The sequence below is a fragment of the Pteropus alecto genome, unplaced genomic scaffold, assembly GCF_000325575.1.
Source record: "Pteropus alecto unplaced genomic scaffold, ASM32557v1 scaffold189, whole genome shotgun sequence".
Classification (NCBI taxonomy): Eukaryota; Metazoa; Chordata; class Mammalia; order Chiroptera; family Pteropodidae; genus Pteropus; species Pteropus alecto.
Genome location: NW_006442117.1, coordinates 2792024 through 2812337, shown reverse-complemented (window position 1 = coordinate 2812337; position 20314 = coordinate 2792024). Strand labels below are relative to the sequence as shown.

The window sequence follows — 20314 nt, the reverse complement described above, 5'->3', positions numbered from 1 at the left end:
CGGACTCGCCCGCGCCCCCCACCCCGCGTGCCCCTCAGCCGCCCGCGGATCGGGCCACCAGGTCGCTTCCTCCCTCCCCAGCCTGTGGGGTCTCGTTGGGTCAGGGCTCCGAGCTCTCGGCGCCGTGGGCCCTGTCGGTGGAAGGGGGCTGGGCTTTGCCGTCAGGGAGTAGCCGCTTCGGAAAATGCCCCTTCGTAGTCTGTAAGTCGGTTAAACAGGTCTGGACGCGAAACCGTGCGCGGCGACGCGTGGGGTCGGCCCTGCGAGTCTGGGCTGCGCGGCGCTGACCGAGCACGCGCGCCGGACCCGCTGCTCGACGCTCGTGACCGTGCGGCCCGAACGCTCCGGTGGGGTCGAGCTCGTGCGCTTCCCGGTGCCCGTGGCGGGGGCCGGCGGGGGTGTGTGTTACCCTCACCCCTACTTACGGTTCTCTATTTTTCTTGTTTCCTTTTTGAGGGGCTTTCCCTAGAAGGCTCTTTTCAAATGAGATAATCGTCCTTTTGCGTAACTATGTGGGGATTTTTTTTTTCTTACCACGTCTGTCCACAACAGCTGTTTTTCTTATCCAGAAGTTTTTAAGATTAGAATTGAATATTTGCAATTCCGAGATCGGTCTGTGCCTTTTATGGAGAAAGTGGAGAGACTAATTCGGCAGCCCTCAAAGCGTTCTCATTGATATACTCGGAGTTCTTTATTCTGGGAACAATGCACTAAAATCTTTATTAGACAAACCACAAGCTCTTTGGAAAGGCCATTCGTGTCACTTGAATAGAATTAAAATACTATTTAAATGGTGTAATGAAAATACAATGTTACAGATGAGGGTTTTTTTTGGGCTTTTGTAAAGTGGGTTCAGGAGAGGCTGCCATTTACATAAAATGCTTTGTAACATTTGCTGGGTTTGGGTTTTACAGGTTTTCTTTTCTTGCATGACGAGTGAGCTCCACTGGAATTTACTTGCAGAGCGTCCTTAGGGTATTTGTGACCTTCACAGTCTTTCAGGTTCTATAAACAAGCAAAAACCCTGCCTACAAGCTCACACTCGGGTCTGCCAAATATTTTCTCAGTTTGAGATAAGTTTGTCCCACTGCCTTAGTGTTTGCACGATCTCCTCACCTGCCATCTGGTTAGACTTGGTTAGATTTACCGGAAACTAGGAGGTAGGCCATGAAAAGGGACAGGGCTGAAGGGGAGGAATCGGTACTAGTTATATAAGTTAACTTTGGCGTTTGGTGGCATTGTGCATCTAATTAGATAAGAGCATTTTAACCTAAAAACCCTGACAGTCCTAACTTTCCTTTTTCGCTTTCGGTACTTTCAAAACTAAAAGCAGTAGAAGCGTCTCGATTGCTAAAGTAACCCCCAGCTCCCTTCCCTCATTGTGTTGGCACCATGTTTAAACTAAAACATTTGGGCATTTTTACATTTCAGCCTTTATACCTTAAGCCTCAACTGAGAAAGAAAGAACCCAAGATTTTCTTAAGTGTTCATCCCTTGAAAATATCGTAAGATTTGCTTTTCTCTTTTTTCTCCTCCCTCTTTGTCTTTCTCCAGTCTCATTAAGTCGCGGCATTATTTTTTGAAAAGGAGATTTACCTTCCCTGAATATTAAAGAAGGCCCTCTGACTTGCAGTTGATTCAGCAAATACATGAGAGCCTACTCTGTCCTGTTGTAGGTGTGGAATTAAGCAGAATCAAGATAAAGTCTCTGCCTTCATACAGTTTACGATTTAGAAAGGAAGACAACACAGGAAATCATTACTGAATATTGAATATCCTAGGACATAGCGATAAGTTTGGCGACAAAAATAAAGCCATGTAAGAGCATGAGAGTGAGGTGCTGCCGTTTTAAATAGGTCAGGGGAGGCCTCTAAAGAGGTGACAGTTGAGCAGGGGGACCTGAATGGAGTGAGTCATGTTTGACCTGGTACTTTTCTAATATAGTGACTCACTTTAAACAGCTGAAGCACAGTCAAGGGGAGGGCTGCTGGTGAAGGTCTCTTGTGAAATCCAGCACGTTTGCGGGTAATGAGGACAATGGAATTTGTTAACAGTTAATTTAGAAAAATGTGATAAAAGAAGCTTTCTCTTTCTAGGGTCTTTGGAAAGAAGCATGTCCAAGAAATGCGTAGGGTGCAAGGTGTTGTGCTAGATATGTAGACTGCTCAGTCTAATCGAAACAGGCATGGGGCAAGTAGAGGCCAAAGACAAATTGAGCTTGCTTTGAAATTTTGCCTGGGGCTGGTCATCCAGAATCATCCCTGTGTGCTAATCTTGTCTGTGCTTGTTTCCATGTTTATAAAATGATGACTCATAAGGTTTTGCGAAGATTCAATAAAACACCCAGAACAGTGCCTGATTTACAGTAAACTCCATGAACCTTAGGACAGTAGTATAGTGGCTGATGCCTGTGTTGGTGAGGTCCGTTGGGACGTATCTGAAATGGACAAGGGCATGCTGGTTGTGTGTATGACGATTGTCCTTACCAGTAGATCTGTGATGAACTTTATATAATTTCTTCATTTTCAAGATTTCTGCCTACTTTGATAAATGTCATCTGAGAGCATGCATATGAGGGTGGCAATTTTGGTCTTATTTTTTAAGAATCCTTGGGCTTATTTTAAACAGTCAGTTCTAAAGTCAGTCTCCCTTAGTCTGCAATGAACTTTTGGATGCCCACTCCCAGTGCAGAGCCAGCAGGTTGTCAGACTCTTGGGGTATGTTACATAATAAACGAGAAATGGCCGTTGTCCTCAGGGAGCTTGAGTGCGGTTTTAATTCTTGACACTGAATATTTGTTTATTGCTATATATCTGCCATCTAGAACAGTGAACACAGGAGGTGTTCAGTAATTCGAAGGAATGAATCAAAAGAATAAAACTGGCAAAGTATGAATTTGTCACTTACAGATTCTTTTCATATTCTGTAATGACCTTATGATTTAAATTTTTATGAAAGTAAAACATTCTTTGTAGAAAAGTTTGAAATTATTTTTTAAAAAACAGCAAAGAATGATCTATACGAAGACAGTTTTCGAACGTACATGTAATGCATGTTTGGGAGGAAATAAGTCTTAAAAATTTTATTGATGTATAATATTCAGAAAGGTGCATGTAAATGTGCAGCTTGATATCATTTTCACAAACCGAATATACCCAACTAATCGGCACCCAAATTAAAGACCAGAAAACTGCCAGTGCCCCAGAAGCTCCCTTCATGCTCCCTTCTGTTGTCGCCGAGAGTGGTAGCCTCTGTCCTAGTCTTTAATGGCAGAGATTTGCTTGCTCTTGTGCTTTATGTGAATAGAACCCTACCGTATGTACGTAGTTCTTACAGCTTGTTTATCGCAATATGATGTAGAACAATATTTAGTGATTTGTTTACGATGTAATTTTAATGGCTGAGAGTAGCATATAGATAGTAATCCCTTATTTGTGCATCTGTATAGTTTTCCATTATTAATAAGTGACGCTGATGGATAGAGAGATTTTCTTCTTGGTCTTTCTTGCCCTCCTGTTTTGGGAGACCAGCATCAGACTAGCTATCCTGTTCTTGTAACATGGAGCAGAGGGCAAGGAAAGGGTAGAGCCAAGCCCTAGCAAGGGAAAGTAGGAACTTGGAGCTTCTTACACAGGTATTTATCGAGCATCCACTCTGGGTTTTATACTGTGTAACACACTACTCACGAGTTCGTCAGACCGATTGACATTGATGATATGTGGTAGAAGCAACCTTTTTAAAACTGAGATATAATTGACATTAGTTTCAGGTGTACAACATGATTCAATATTATATTGCAAAGTAATCACAATATATATAGTTAACATCCATCACCAAACAGTTACAAATTCTTGCGATGAGGACTTTAAAGATCTGACCTGGCAATTTTCAAATATATAGTGTAGTGTTATTAACTGTAGTCACATTTTCAAATATATAGTGTAGTGTTATTAACTGTAGTCACCTTTCTGTACGTTATATCCCCAGAGCTTATTTATCTTATAAGTGGGGTGTACATTATATCCCCAGAGCTTATTTATCTTATAAGTGGAGGTTTGTACCTTTTGACCGCCTTGCCTCATTTTGCCCACCCCACCCCTTGCCTCTGGCAACCACCAGTCTATTCTCTGTTTGAGATCAGTGTTTTGTTCTGGTTTTTCTTTTTTCTTTCTTTCTTTTCTTTCTTTCTTTTTAGATGTTACATATAAGTGAGTTCATACAGTATTTGTTTTTCTCTGACTTATTTCACTTAGCATGATGCCCTCAAGTTCTATCCATGTCGTTGGAAATGGCAAGATTTCCTTCTTTTTTATGGCTGAATACATTCTGTTTGTGTATATAACATTTTCTTTATCCATTTATCCATTGATAGACACAGGATGTTTCCGTGTCTTGGCTGTTGTAAATAATGCTGCAATGAACGTGGCGGTGCGTAGATCTTTATGAACTAGTGTTGTCTTTGGATAAATACCCAGGAGTGCAGTTGCTGGGTCAGAAGGTAGTTTTATTTTTAATTTTTTGAGGAATCCTCAGACTTTTCAGTAGTGGATACACCAGTTTGCAGTCCCACCAGCACAGTGTACAGGGTTTTCCTTTTCTCTGCATCCTCTCCAACACTTGTTATTTCTTGTCTTTTGATAATAGTCGTTCTAGCAGGTGTGAAGTGAAATCTCGTTGTGTTTTTGACTTGCATTTCCCTGATGATTAATGATGTTGAGCATCTTTCATGTTCCTGTTGGCCATTTGTATCTCCTTTTTGGGAAAATGTCTATTCAGATCCTCTGCCCATTTTTCAATTGGATCGTTTGGGGTTTTGTTTGTTTGTTTGTTTGTTCCGTTGAGCTGTATGAGTTTTTATGTATTTTGGATATTAACCCTTTATTAAGCCCTTATCAGGTGTGTGATTTGCACGTGTTTTCTCCCACTCAGTAGGTTGCCTTTTCATTTGGTTGATGGTTTCCTTTGATGTGCAGAAGCTTTTTATTTTGATATAGGCCCACTTGTTTATTTTGACTTTTATTGCCTTTGTGTTTGGTGTCAAATCCAGGAAATTATTAGCAAGACCAGTGTCAAGGAGCTTACCGCCTCTGTTTTCTTCTAGGCGTTTTATGGTTTCAAGTCTTAACGTTCAAGTCTTTAATTCATTTGTATCTGTTCTTATATGGTGTATAAGATAGTGTTCTAGTTTGATTCTTTTGCATTTAGCTGTCCATTTTTCCCAACATTTATGGAGGAGACTGTCCTTTCTCTATTGTATATTCTTGGTTCCTTTGTTGTAAGTTAATTAACCGTGTATGTGTGGGTTTATTCCTGAACTCTATTCCATTCCATTGATCTGTCTGTTTTATGCCAATGCCATACTATTTTCATTACTATAGCTTCGTAATATAGTTTGAAATCAGGAAGCGTGATGCCTCTGACTTAGTTTTTCCTTCTCAGATTGCTTTTGTTATTTGGGGTCTTTGTGGTTCCATACAGATTTTGGAATTGTTGGTTGTATTTCTGCAGAAAATGCCATTGGAATTTTGGTAGAGATGGTGTCAGATCTGTAGATCACTTTGGGTAGTATGGACATTTTAACAATATTCATTCTTCTAATCCATGAGCACTGCATATCTTTCCATTTATTTGTATCTTCAGTTTCTTTCATCAGTGTCTTACAGTTTTCAGGTTACAAGTCTTTCACCTGCTTGGTTAAATTTATTTCTAGGTATTTTATTCTTTTTGAGGCATTTGTAAACAGGAATGTTTTCTTAATTTCTTTTTTGATAGTTCGTTATTGGTATATAAAAATGCAACTGATTTTTGTCAATATACAAAAATGATTTTGCATCCTGCAGCGTTACTGAATTCGTTTATTCTAAGTTTTTTGGTTGAATCTTTAGAAATCTATTTTTCGGTATATCTGGAAGCAGAAGTTCTCTAACAGGCCAAAATCTGCCATATACGTCTCCTTTGGGGGTGGGAAAAAAAGAAATGCATGTAAAGCTGTTCCACAGAAGCAGCTTAGACATGGATTAGAAGCGGGGAGGGGTGGCAGTGGCAGAGAGAAGTGGAGTAAGATCAAAAAGTAGTTTTCCGCCATAATCCATGAGATTTTTCTCGTGCCACACGGTTATCTTTGCGTTTATTTATGGAGAACTCTTGTTCGATATGGAGTGATCTGAGAAGTCGGGAGAAAGTATTAGGACTCCCTTGTAACGGTCGAGGTGAAAGAGAAAAGTGTGAACTGAAATTAATGATGAAAAGGATAGATTTGAGAAATTTTTCATGAAGATTCTGTCATCAAGGAAAGGCTAAATTACGTTTCATATTCATGTCTAAAAGGTTTATTTTTATTATCCATCAAAATAAGATAATATATACATTTAAAGGGATGTTTCAGTTATTTTGAAATTTTACTCGTGTGTAGCAGTCTTGTTTACTGATGTCAGATAAATGAGGCATTTAGGTTAAATGAGATTATTTGCTTTTCTACAGCTTTTAATCTTTTGAAAAGACATTTTGAAACATGAAATAGACTAAAGATTTGGTATCGTTTTCTCTGGTTAGGGAACTGAGGCACTAGGAAGGGATTTAAATAACTTCTTACAGATACTATGAACCATGGTGACTGTGGAATCAGTGTCACATACGTCTGGTTACTACATTTGCCTTACTCCTGTCGCTAAAATGTGGTTACTATGAATATTTCTCTGAAAAATTAGGACTGTGGGATATCATTACGAATTTTACCTAAGCATTACATAAGCATTTAAATTATTCAAATTCAGGCTCATTTAGTTAGTTCCAGCAATAGGTACAACTTTCATTGTATAGTTATATATAGAGATAGGGAAGTAGATAAATATATATCAGAAAAAAATGTTCCTGGGCCATGAAGTTAAAAAAATTAAAATGCTAGTCAGCACTTTCAGTGATTCACTTATTCAGTAATTCACCACTTTAACTGGTGTTATAGATAAAAGATCAGAATTTCGAATCAGATGAGCTACATTAAGCTTTATCGCTATGGCCCTGGATAGCAATGAAGAATGGAGTTATATTACCTGGGGTTAAATTTGAGCCTAGCCATTTACTAGCTGTTTGACTAAAGTGAGGTCACTGAATTGTGTGTTTGTTTCTTCATTTGTTTAATAAGGAGCCTAATTACCTACCTCACAGGGTCGTGAGCATTAAATGATACTCTGTACATAGTGCTTAGCACATAGTAGATGTGCAATAAATATGACCTGTTAAACTTAATCCATGAAAATTTGGATTTACATTAAAGATAAATTTTGCCTTTAAAGAACAGTTCTTTTTAGTACAAGATTCATGGTTGGGTGAAATAACAAGTATCTCTTCCATTTAGAATTGAAATACCTTTTTAGAAACAGATCTGCTGCTGAGAATAAGGTCTATACAGAAATTTCTGTATTCCTATATTGTTACAATGTAATGTCCTTCAATTATCCTATTAGAAGAATCTGTCCCCAGATATTATTTTAATTAGTTATTTGAAAAAAAGGTCAGTGTCTTTTTGTGATCTTTTGACCGAATACATAGATCCTATGGCATATAAAAGACACCGTGAAGATCCCTGGCTTTCAATAATTTATTCGTGGAAACATTTTGGATCAGTTCCCACCATTGGAGAAAGATGAGATGGATCCCTCATCGGAGCTATTTATAAGCTTGTGGCGCTCAAGCTTTGAAGCTGGTGACAGAAACAGGGACAAAATATCTTTCCTTCTGTCTTCTTTCTCAGGACAAATTTTTAAAATGTAATCCTGCCCATGAGACCTTATGACAGTAAAAAATGAGCTATCATGGGACTTGCGACTTGATTTTTTTTTTTTATCCTAGATGTTGTTTCTCCTTCATTCTTTTGAGTATTTAGCAAGTGATAAAAGGTTTGCTGGCTGTAGAATTTATTGACATTAATAAGGGTTCTGGTATTTTCTAGCATGGGAGTCTTTCAGCTTCATCTCCCAAACCTAATAACTGATACTAATGCGGGACTTCACCTTTGAGATCACATTTTTGTTCTTAGTTGCTTTCAAATGCATACTGTTTTCCTGTACCAGACCAGGACGTTTATACACGTTATCATTTAATTTTTACAAGAGCTATATAAAAAGTATAATACTCATTCATAGTTAAGGAAACTGATGCTCAAGAAATTAAGTAAGTTTTATATGTAATGTAAAAGAGCCAGGATTCTGACTGTGGCCTAATTGACTCTCAGTGCCCACTATGTTTTAGGCAGCATTGCCCTTTTCAAACTGATTCTTGTCATAAACATCTTGTTTGTTTGAAGAATTGACATACTTATGTGAGCATGCATACTTACATGTGTGTGCAAGACAAAAAGACTCTACGCCAGAATGTTGTTAGTAGTTCTTGTGGATAATGGGTGCTTAAAAAAATTTTTTTTGTATTTATTTGTATTTTCTGTACACGAGCATAATATATTATTTTGTAATAAACATTTTTATGTTAAATATTGAACTTAGTAATTGACATCTCTAATCTGTTGTTGCTTATTTCTAGATCAATTGGCCTTATTTCCTCGGTGGGAATCTAGCCATTATGATGTAGTAGTTGGTGTGTTGTCAGCCCGCAATAACCGTGAACTTCGAAATGTGATTAGAAGCACCTGGCTGAAGCATTTAATACAACATCCAACACTAAGTCGACGGTAGGTTTTCTGAGTTGGCACATTGCCTGATTTACTGAATAAGTTCTGTAAAACCTCTTCTTGGGCAGTCAGACATGCTAATTTAGACGTGTGGTCTCTTTTCCTGGGAGAAATGGCTATTTCATTTTGCTTTTCCTCCATGTAGTTGAGCCCCCAAAGTAAATTTAACCAAAGTTTTAAGCCAAAAGGTAGTCGTGGAGAATATAGTCATTGCCTAACATACCTACCTAGTTTTTATAGATGCCTAGTTTGTTTTTGCTTTGATTTGGAATAACAATTCTTAAAAGGTTCGAGTTCAGAATAGTTATTGGTTTAGACATGTTCGTGTTGAAATACGCTTTTCACTAACTTCACAGAGACACACTTGATTTTTTTCGTTGAGTGATTTTTTTAGCAGTGTGATCTGCAGTGCGTGTGACACGCCACGCTCTTCTTCCTGACTACCCTTCCAGGGCTGAGCTTCGGGAGCACAGTCACGTTGACATTAGTTGGCTCGATTACTGGTTAGGAGCCCAAGGCCTTAGCCTTGGACCAGCCTCTGAAGATTACGTAGGGAAGCGTTAGTGGGAGAGAAGAGTGGACGGTCGGACACCTCGTCATGTGAAGACCCTCAGGTGATAAGCAGAGAAGGCGCTCTCACGATCGTATTAAACTGTCACGTTGTAGCTGAGTAGCTGCACAACCGAATCGCAGTTGTGAATTTTCTTGTCACCAGCAGTGAACATTTATAGATTTTCTATCTTACTCATAGCGCTTTTATTTCTTTTCAAGACAGGTTTCTTTAGCTCACGATCGCAGTGATAATTGAACCTATTACACTGCAATGAGAGGCCGCAGCTTTGTCGCTGCAGCCAGAACCGCCTCCCGACCTGCTCTTGCTGCGCAGCCTTTCCCGCCTCAGAATAATGACCCCTCTGCCGGTCGCTCCGGCCACAAACCTGGGTGTTTGTGTTGTGAAGGGAGAGGGGCGAGCCCCCCTTGTGGGGTCTTTAAGGAACAATCCGGCGCGTCCACAGAAATTACACATGGAAACTAAAGGATCTGTTACACTCACGGGCCCTGGAGAGAGAGAGAGCGAGGGCCGTGGGCACGTGCCGTTACTGGGGCTTGTGGTGGAGGACACAGGTGGCCCTTGAACAACACAGGCCCACACGGAGATTTTTTTAAAAAATAAATACTGTAAATGTATTTCCTCTTACAATTTTCTTAATATTTTCCTTAGTTTTCCTTATTGTAATGATACAGTATTTAATCATGTAACATAAAATATGTGTTAATCAAATGTGTTATGTTATCATTAAGGCTTCTGGTCAACAGTAAGCTATTAATATTAAGCTTTGTGAGGATCAAAAGTGACACGTGGATATTTGGCTGCGTGGCGGTCAGTGCCCGTAACCCCGTGCGTCGTTCAAGGGTCAGCTGTGTGAGCAGAAGACACGAGGGGGTCCCACTGGGGCATTTGAATGTTACTAGGTCACAGTCAAGAGAGGGCACGAAGAGGACCTAGTGCAGGGACCAGCCCGCTCAAGTCGAGGCATCGGGGAAGTGGGAAGTTTTAAAAATGTACGATGCGGTGTTATCCCGGTTCTTCTTTCTCGCGCGTGCCACGTCCAGTCCATCAGCATATCCTCTTGGGACTGCCTTTAGGTCATTTCTAGAATCCGACCGCTCACCACCTTCACCACGGCTGTCAGAACCATGGTCCTGGCCTAGGCCCATTACGTCGCACCTGGGTTATTGCAGAAGCCTCCGGGTCTGAATTTCCTGCTTCTACCTTTGACCCTCTGTGTTTTATTTCTATTCAGCAGCCAGAGTGATTCTTCTAAGATTAGTTAGTTATGTCTAATCAGCATGCCGTACGCCTGAAACTAATACGAAATAATATTGAATGTCAACTCAACATTAAAGAAAGGTTACTGATGTAGATTTTCTGCTCATACCCGTCCCTTGACTTCCCTTGCTCAGAGTGTGATACCAAGGCTTTCTGCTGGTCCTTGACCTTATCTGCGTCCCCTGCCCCTTCACTTGGCCACCTTAGACTGCGCCTCATGCGCTAAGCGTGCTCCTGCCGCAGGGCCTTGGCACTTGCTGTCCCCCCGCCTCAGCACTCTTCCCACCGGGTAGCCTCGTGGCTCACTCGCTCCCTTCCGTCCGGCGTCTGCTTAGACGTCACTTCAGCAGGCAGCCCCTGCTTAAACGCTGCACCCCGTTCCTTCTCTGTCTTCCCTTACTTGGCTTTATTTTCCTTTACAATATTTATCACCAATTAGCATATGTATTACATTTAGTTGTATGTTTATAAATCGTCTTTTCCCACTAGAATATGTTTTGTGAGCATAGGGGCTTTAGTTTTTTTTAGTTGATGTATTCCCAGAACCTAGAACCTAACTTGGCACGGAGTAAGGCACCTATCAATTACTGAGTGAATGACTCAGAACTAAATGTAATGTGTAAAGTTAATTTAGCATTCAGATATTCACCAGTAATTTATTTGCCATTATAGCATTCTTGCTTTAAATTTAATAAGTTTGGCAATTTATTATATAAAAGTGGTGGAATATCTGTATAAAAATAAGTATTAGCCAAAAACATCTTCTTGGAGCACAGTAATTTTGTGGATCTAGTAAGAGTATTTAAGATGGCTTAAAAAAAAACTGGTAAATATCTGCAATAATTTAGCAAATTTATTTCTGTTTATACTTTTATTCTAAATACTCATTGTTAATGAAAGGTAGTCTGCCTTAGTTGGGCATTAGTAAAAGAAAGTGTTTGCATTTCTGTGGTTATGGTTTACTTTAAAGTCTTTGCATTTCACTGAGGGAGCCAGACTCCACATATATTTCAAGGACTTTAATTAAAAACCTTTGTAATAAAACCACGAGTTGTCAGTTTCACAGGTATTTAATAATGTCTTATGTATACAGGTAGTACATAGAAATTAATGGCAGGACTTACGTATTTATAAATGTAGGGAGGGAGCCACGGGTCACAGGTACCCAGTGAAGCAAGGCTGAGGCAAAGAGAGGATCTGCTCTCACGTAGAAAGACGAATCTTAAGTAAAAGGACCACCTTCTGAAGCGGAAGAAAGCAGGTAGAGACGATTGCAGACGGAGATGAGATTTTAAGTGCGGGGGCGAGAAGCCGACTTTACTGCAGTTTGCGTTTAAGTGGTGTGAGCATTTGCTGGTAGCCAGGCCAGCCATGTTCACACTTGGTTTTACTCTACACAGCACCGGGCTCACACGTAAGTCACTTGGTAGTTAGCACCTCGGGTTTGCTTGTTCCCCCTTTTTGCTAGACGAGAAGAATAAAGTTAGAGTGAATCCTAATAAATGCCGTGTCTCAAAGTAAAAGCTCTGAGATGGGCGTGAGGAAACGTGCACGTGCGAGGTGAAGATCAGTAACCGATGTTCATGCCACCCCCTCTCAGCGTGCTGGTCAAGTTCATCATAGGTGCTCGTGGCTGCGACGTGCCCGTGGAGGACCGGGAAGACCCTTACTCCTGCAGACTGCTCAACATCACGAATCCAGGTGAGTCCTTTCTCGGCCTGTGACTACTGTGTACAGATTTGGTGGTGAGTAGTATGGCGTCTGTTTTTAGCAGATGAAAATCAAGCTTTCGTCAAAATTTGTCTTTCATCCTTTTTGACAGATTGACTATTCACTCTGGGTATCTGTGAAGATTCTTTATAGCTATATAGTAATTTCGGGATCCAGTAGGATATATTTTTCAGGATGATTCAGATGTATCTGGAAATTCCTCATGCAGAGATAAATCCTCAATTACTGAATTTCAAACTTTTGGAAAACTGCTGATTTCACCAGCCTGTTGATTTCTGATAGCCTTGATAACAAATACTGTGAATCAGCTTTCTCTTAGAGTTATTGCCTAAGCTTCTGCAAAGGAAACAAAGTAAAAAAACTGAAAACTCAAGTAGTACTTTTTTATTCCTTACAGTTAAAAACTTGTAGGAGTCCTGAGGAGGAAGGAAGGTGGTGGTGATTAGCTTGGGTGTGACCTCGGAACCGTTTTAGGGAGTTGGTAACTGTTACCGCCCATCTTGTGTTATTTTGTAGCATTTCTTATTGTGTTCAGTTGTGATTCTAAGGCACATTGAATTTTTCCAAATCTTTAAGTGTGCCGATGATGACTTCTGGTATTTTAAGATTTGTCGCACCTGTGTGATTACACCCCGCTTCTCTAAGCAGCGGTGGTGGTGGTGAAGGGCGTGGCTTTCAGGCCGGGCTCTGCCGGTTTCCAGCTGGCTGACCTTGGATCACTTATTTATCCTCTGAGCCTCAGTTTCGTCATAAACGGGATAAGAGTACTTACCTCATTGGGATTGTCAAGAGGATGAAATAGATTGATACATATAAAATATTCAGGATAGTTCCTAGAACATGGTAGCTGCTGAATATCATTTTAAAGAACCTGCCTTTTTATAAAGTTGGGTTTCAGTTGGCTTGTTAAATAAATTAGACCCTATTTTCAGGTCTGTATTGTAAAGCAGAGAGGTTTCATACTTAGGATTTCTATGAATTAAGTTAACTTTGTAAGTGAAAATTTGTGAATAATTGTGTTTTTCTGGGGGAGGGGGTCCTTTAATTTTCACCAGAGTCCCAAGATAACCATGAACCTAATAAAATGTATTACTGATGATTTAAGAGTAGCCTAGAACAAATCATTCGAAATCCAAAACCAAACCAAATTTTAAAAAACCTCATCTTTAAGTTAACCTGACTTTTATTAAAATGCTACTATTCATTGACAGTAAAGGAGTAGAGCTTTCCATTAATAGAAAAATTTCATTTATATAATACCTAGTTACAAATTTTAAAACAGGTGTAACTAAATTTATATTGAACCCAATTTTATCTTTTTGATGATTTAAATGGCATTAAGGTTTATTTTAATACCTTAAGGTCATCATGAGCATTAATTATAATACCCTGGATGTGGAGAAGTTTTGATTAATAGCGTTATCAAAGTAGCAGGATTTCCTGTGTTCAGGTAGCTTGAAGTTCAAGGTATGTTTGTTTTGGAAATATGTAATATGTTATAACGTACTTAACCTATTGCCCGTGGTAGACGTATTTCTACTTTGTATCTCTTTTATTTACTGAATGTATTGAAGAGAAAAACTTCTGTTGTCTCTAGTATATTTGGAGTCTAGACTCTCCTGCCAGGGCCTGCCCAGCTCACAACAAAATCTGTATCCCCCTTTTTTCCCCTCCTGCTCACGTATGCAATTGGGTAGGAGCTGTCAGTGCTGTTCAGTCACATTTTAATGAGCATCTACTAAAGGTAAAATAGCATTCTAGGAACTCTTTAGGACGGGGATCCAAATGATCCTCTGGTGTATAGGAAGAAAACAATTTCTATTTATCTGAAAACAAAACGTAATCGTTATTAATGCTAACTATATTGACAGTAATACGTGTGTATATTTTATAAATAAATATGAGCGTGGACAAATGTTTTTAGTTGATGGGGTTGTGTGACCAGCAAAGTTGGAAAACGATAGCTCGAAAAGATAAAAGAACTTTGATACGATCTTTTAAAATAGGTTTTTATATTATTTCTCAAAGTGGACTGATTCTCAGCCATATTAAGTGCTTCGTGAAATCTATTCTGAGTCATTATGGTAATTGAAAAAATTATTCGAAAAGGACCATTTTTGACCTCGATTCGACAGCTACAGAGGAGTGGAAAGGGCACTGAATTTGAAGTCACTAAACTTGGGTTTGATTCCTGGCTCTGCCACTGTCTGTGATCTTGGCTGAGTGGCTTAACGTCTCCCGGCTTCAGCTTCTTAATCTGTAAACTGGAGATGGCACCACAGCCACACAGCGTGGCTGTGAAAACGTGAGTGCGAGGGCACAGCACAGAGAGGGCCGCCAGGGACGTGAGCCGTCAGGTGTGCTCTCAGGTGTGCCCTCATTTTCTCAGAGGCGAGCGAGGGTTTTGCGGTGTCATTTGAAGTGCTTTCAGTTACTCTTGTCTGGGATGAGTGCCTGACATCACAAGTATTTTAAGTTGCCCAAGAAGTAGGATTTTTGGAATTTGCGGAACAAGGCTAAATTTATTCATTATTTATGACTGCAGTCAGAACTGTTTTTAATATCCCTATTTATCCAACTTTTCTTAATAGATGCCTTTGAATTTAATATTCCTCTGTGCTGTTTATATATACAGTGTACGCACGTGTGTGCAAAAATCTGTTAAAGTAGTTCTGGTAATAAAATAAATTAAATATTTTACTTCAATGTGGCTGAAAAGTTTGTTCTTAAATTTCCAAAAAAGACAGCCTACTGTTTGGGAGAAGATATTCGCTACTGATACATCTGATAAGGAGTTAATATCCAAAATTTATAAAGAATTTATACAACTCGACAACAAAAAAACAAAACGGTCCGATTAAAAAATGGGCAGAAGGCCTGAACAGATATTTCTCCAAAATGGCTAATAGACATATGAAAAGATGCTCAAGGTCGCTAACCATCAGAGAAATGCAAATTAAAACCACAATGAGATATCACCTCACACCTGTCACAATGGCTGTCATCAATAAATCAAAAAACAGCAAGTGTTGGTGAGGATGCGAAGAAAAGGGAACCCTCATATATTGTTGGTGGGGTTGCAAATTGAATTGGTACAGCTGCTGTGGAAAACAGTCTGGAGGTTCCTCAAAAAATTAAAAATGGATTTGACCCAGCAATTGCACTTCTGGGTATCTTTACTTTGTAAAGATCCTTGTACTCCAATATTCATGGCAGCACAATTTACAGTAGCCGAGATATGGAAGTAACCCAAATGCCCATCAACAGACAATTGGATAAAGAAATTATGGTTCATAATATACAATGGAATATTACTCAGCCATTAAAAAAAATGAAATCCTACCATTTGCAACGACATGGATGGACATAGAGGTTATTATGCTGAGTGAAATAAGTCAGATACCATATGATTTCACTTATATGTGGTATCTAAGGAACAAAAAGAACAAACTAATCAGAAACAGGCTCACAAATATAGTGGACAATTTGGTGACAGGCGGGGGGTGGTTGGGAGGCTGGGAGAATGGGGTGAAGAGTTAACGAAGTACAAATTAGTAGTAGATAGTTGGGCACGGGGAGCATGGCAGAGGGAGTGCAGTCAGCATTAATATGATGGTTAAGTGGAGGGCAGAGGGAGGGAGGGAGCATTTGGGGGGGATTGTTTTACGAACATTGTAGATGTCTAACCAATATACTGTATACTTGAAACTAATTTAAATAATTAAATTTATTTTAAAAATTTTCCAAATAAGTTTGGTTTTTCCCTAGAAGCAGCCATATTTCTGAAGTACATTTTAAAATTACTGCCGTTGTGAAAGAAAAATATAACAATTATCTAGATTTTGCCATCGAGCCCACTTCATTACTTCATACTAGTAAAATAAGACTATTTGATGACGTAAAACTCCTTTTTTCCTTACTTCCTTAGTTTTGAATCAGGAAATCGAGGCGTTCGGTCTTTCTGAAGACACTTCATCAGGGCTCTCTGAGGACCGCGTCGTCAGTGTGAGCTTCCGAGTTCTCTACCCGATCGTTATTACCAGTCTTGGAGTGTTTCATGATGCCAGCGATGTGGGTTTCCAAAGGAACATCACGGTCAAGCTCTATCAGGCGGAACAGGAGGTATGCACTGCTTCGCGCAAGGTTTTCCCCATTTTTCTGTTTTAAGAACATCGGCTTTTTCCATCAGCGAATCATAGGTTGGAAGACCACGTTTCTTCCCTGTCGACTGGGTGCATTATAGTGTAATATGTTACGATGGTGGTTTGGGGAAAGAATACCGATGAATAAATGTGCTCTATGTAGAAAAGAAGGGGTTGGATCAGATTTGTAATTCCCATTTTGACTTAATTTTAGTGTGTGGTGACAGCAGTCTAGTTTCATTCTTTTGCGTGTGGCTTTCCAGTTTTCCCAGCACCATTTATTGAAGGGGCTTTTCTTACTCCACTGTATGATTTTGGCTCCTTTGTCTAAACTTATTTGCCCGTGTACACGAGGGTTTGTTTCTGGACCGTCAGTTCTGTTCCATTGGTCTGTGTGCCTGTTTTCCGTTTTGATTATTGTCGCTCTGTAGTATAGCCTTCTTTCGGGTTAATTGAATGGTTTTAGAATTCCATTTTAATTTGTTTCCTTTTAGCTACATCTCTTTGTACATTTTTTGTTCGTATGTATGGCTGACATAAGGATTAGATGACTTTTCAGTTTCATAAAGTTAATGTTGTGCCCCTCCATATAAAACATAAGAGCTTGTAGCTGTGCGATTCCAGCTACCGCCTCCTGTCTTTTCTGCTTTAGTCGTTATATGCGCTACATCCAAGTACACTGCACATTCCACAGTACAATGTAATAACTTGTGCTTTAAATAGCTAAATAGATACTAAAGTAATTTGGACAACAGTAGTCTTTCACATCTGCCCCCAGTTCCATCTTTTCTGGTGCTCGTCACTCCTTCCTGAATATCCAAGTTTCCATCCGATATCGGCTCCTTCGGCCCAAAGAACAACCATTAGCATTTCTTATCGTGCAAGAAATGTATGTGCTGAATTCACTGAGTTTAATTTTTCTGAAAATGTTTTAATTTTGCCTTTATTCTCCTCCCCCCATTGTTATTGTGGGCTATTTTCTGAATATAGAAATTCCTAGTTAACTTTCTTTTCAATATGTTAAAGATGTCACTCCAGTGTTTCCTGGCCTACATTGTTTCTGGTGAGAAATCACCATCCATCATCTTGTCATTTTCATGTATGATGCGTATAATCTGGTTTTTTATTTTTTTTTCTTGAATGCCTTTAAGATTTTCTCTTTATATTTGGTTTTAAGCAGTTTGATTTCTGTCGTACCTTGCAGTTTTTTCTTTGTCTGTTCTGCTCAGGGTTTGCCAAGTTTCTTCAGTGTGTGAATTCGTCCCTTACCAAATTTTGGAAACTTTCAGCTATTATTTCTTCAAAAAATTTTTCTCAATCCCATTCTTTCTACTCATTCTGAGATTCCCGTTGCATGTATGTTAGACCTTTTGGTACCGTCCCACAGATCACAAACTGTTCATTTTTTTCAATGTTATTTTTTTTCCTGTTTCCAGATGTCATAATTTCTTTTAATATATTCACATCTACTGACTTCTGTCATCTCAAATCTGTTAAGCCTAGCTAATGAATTTTTAATTTTAGATATTGTACTTTTGGGTTCTAGAATTTTCACTTAATATTTCTTTATAGTTTCTATTTCTCTAAAATTTCCTATGTTCATTCATTTTCATTCATGTTTTTTCCTACAGCCTTGACCTAAGTTATAAAAATAGCTATAAAAATCCCGACTGTTCTTATATTTGAGTCCTTTGAGGGGGTTAGTCTTTATCGATTATCATCTTTGCTCTTGAGTATGGGTAACATTTTCCTGTTTTATATCAAGTGACTTTGGATTGTATCCTAAATATTGTGAATAATTCATTGTAGGATTTCTGGATCCTGTTATATTCCTTGAAAAGTATTGATTTTGTTTGTTTTAGCAGGCAGTTAAATTAGCTGGACACAGTCTAAACTGTCTCCCTCGCACTGGACAGAAGCTGAAACTTCTTCAGTTCTTTTGGACTTATATGGTCTGCTTGGGTTCTGTACCAAATGTGTATTTCATGAGTCAGCCGCAGATTTGGGCAGAATTTATATGAGGAACTTAGGGCGCTCTCTCTGTGACCCTTTCCTTTCTAAGGTTTTCCTCCTCACTTTTTAGCTGATGTGTTTGGCTCAGCTCTTTTCTCTGATTTTGCAGCCAGAAAGACCGCAGGTTTTTAATTGTAAATTTTTAGTTGCCTCAGACAAAGAACCATAGAGCATGGGGGAAGCATACACACCTCTTTCTCTTCTTCTCGGTATTGATTTTCTTCCATTTTCTGCCTGCTTTGTTTGCATGCCAGTAGCTTCAGATCATTTTTTTAAATATTTTGCCCAGTGTTCATAATTGTTATCGATAGAATTGGCCTGATGTCACTGGAAGCAGAATTCTGTTCAGGCTTTTTTAGATACCTTAAAAAATGTTTTTTATATTATTGCTAACGTTGATTGTTACTGACAGAAACATTGTTAGTCACCAGTAAATATACAAATGAATTTAAGATTACATTTTTTTGTTGCAATTTGTCCTTTCCTACTTCCTCTAAAGAATCCATGTGGTTCGTAAATGTGCTTAATGACATGAATATGAGAGGGGGAACAAGTCCTCATGTTGATCGCCACCGTTACGATGACAGTGAGATGGCCTTTGTGAAGGTCTCATGTGCAGGAGTTTATATGTTACGGTGCTTAAAAGATTTCATTTATTTTGAATTCAGATAAGTGACTGAAATAGCAGGACTCTGAATTCTACCGTTATCTTTATCCAGAAATTAGGATTAATCTTGAACGTTTTTGATACACTTGTCAGGATATATAGTCTTTTTTTTTTTTACTATTCATAATGTTTGAGTATCAGTCAAGTATTTAGTTCAGATGTACAATATTTTGGTCACGCCGATTTAATTTTTAGTTGCCATATTTTTAGCGCAGGAGAAGTTAATTTTTGTCCCAATCTAAGGTGGATGCTAACGGGTTCACAAGTCATCACCACATTGCCAAGAACTGGTATGAATGAAAGAAATACACATAATTCACTAAGACCCCCTTAATTCTGAACTTCTGCATGGTCTCGATAGCTTTTCCAGAAGTTTCCCACATGGTAAGTTGGTATGTAAGAACGGGCATGAGAATTAGGAAATGTTCTTACCTAAAACAAACCGGAAGCAGCCGAGGAAACAGACGTAATGAGAAATAGTGCTCTTTTATCGTCCCTTGTTTTCGTTTGTTTTTTCTTCTAAAGGTGGTTCCGGGAAGGGGGATTCTTGAGCACTTTTGTTCCATCTAGAAATCTATCATCTTTCAGGTTATCCTTAATCCTTTGGAGTTAAACCTAATAAGATGGTTTAATTTAACAACACCTCACACTTCCCCTAATGTTTCTCATTTCGGGGTGGGTTTTTTTAAGGTTCTATGGATTATATTTAGTGCTGCAGAACTTCACGACAACTTCGGTTATCTTAAACGTCTTTATTTAATAACCTAATTGCACCGAAAACACAGATGGTACCTAAACCACAGGAGAACAACGTTGTAACCACGGTCGGGACCTCTGAGGATTTACTTGACCAAGATGTCAGCTGTGTGAAAACTTGCTGCAGACGCAGTGTCCAGCATGAAGTATTTCTTCTTGTCCCTCTCCCCATTTATAGGAGGCCCTCTTCGTTGCTCGCTTTAGCCCTCCGAGCTGTGGCGTGCAGGTGAACAAGCTGTGGTACAAGCCTGTGGAGCAGTTCATCTTGCCAGAGGTACGAGGTGGGATGGAGCCAGTGGCACCGTGCAGTCCTTCGTGGGTCTAGGGCTGTGCTCCCAGGGCGGGCGCTTGATATTATGTCATTGGGACAGCTCTCCGGGGGGTGGATGAGGCTTCCACCTGGTATCTACTGAAATGTCACACTCTGCATTCATTCCTCCAGGGAGTTTCATGATGCCTTGGAGGTTCCAAAACCACTTACCATGGTTTCG

The 20314-nt window shown here is 39.4% G+C and overlaps 1 protein-coding gene across 1 annotated transcript in view; it reads left to right on the top strand.

Annotated features, from left to right (window-relative positions):
- The window catches only part of B3GALNT2 (beta-1,3-N-acetylgalactosaminyltransferase 2), a 58382-nt gene that overhangs the window by 14231 nt on the left and 23837 nt on the right, over positions 1–20314 (top strand). Inside the window, exons 2-6 of the mRNA XM_025039063.1 lie at positions 39–201; positions 8536–8683; positions 12115–12215; positions 16174–16367; positions 20002–20097. Coding sequence (XP_024894831.1) covers positions 39–201; positions 8536–8683; positions 12115–12215; positions 16174–16367; positions 20002–20097 — 702 coding nt within the window. The remainder of the gene's footprint in view (positions 1–38; positions 202–8535; positions 8684–12114; positions 12216–16173; positions 16368–20001; positions 20098–20314) is intronic.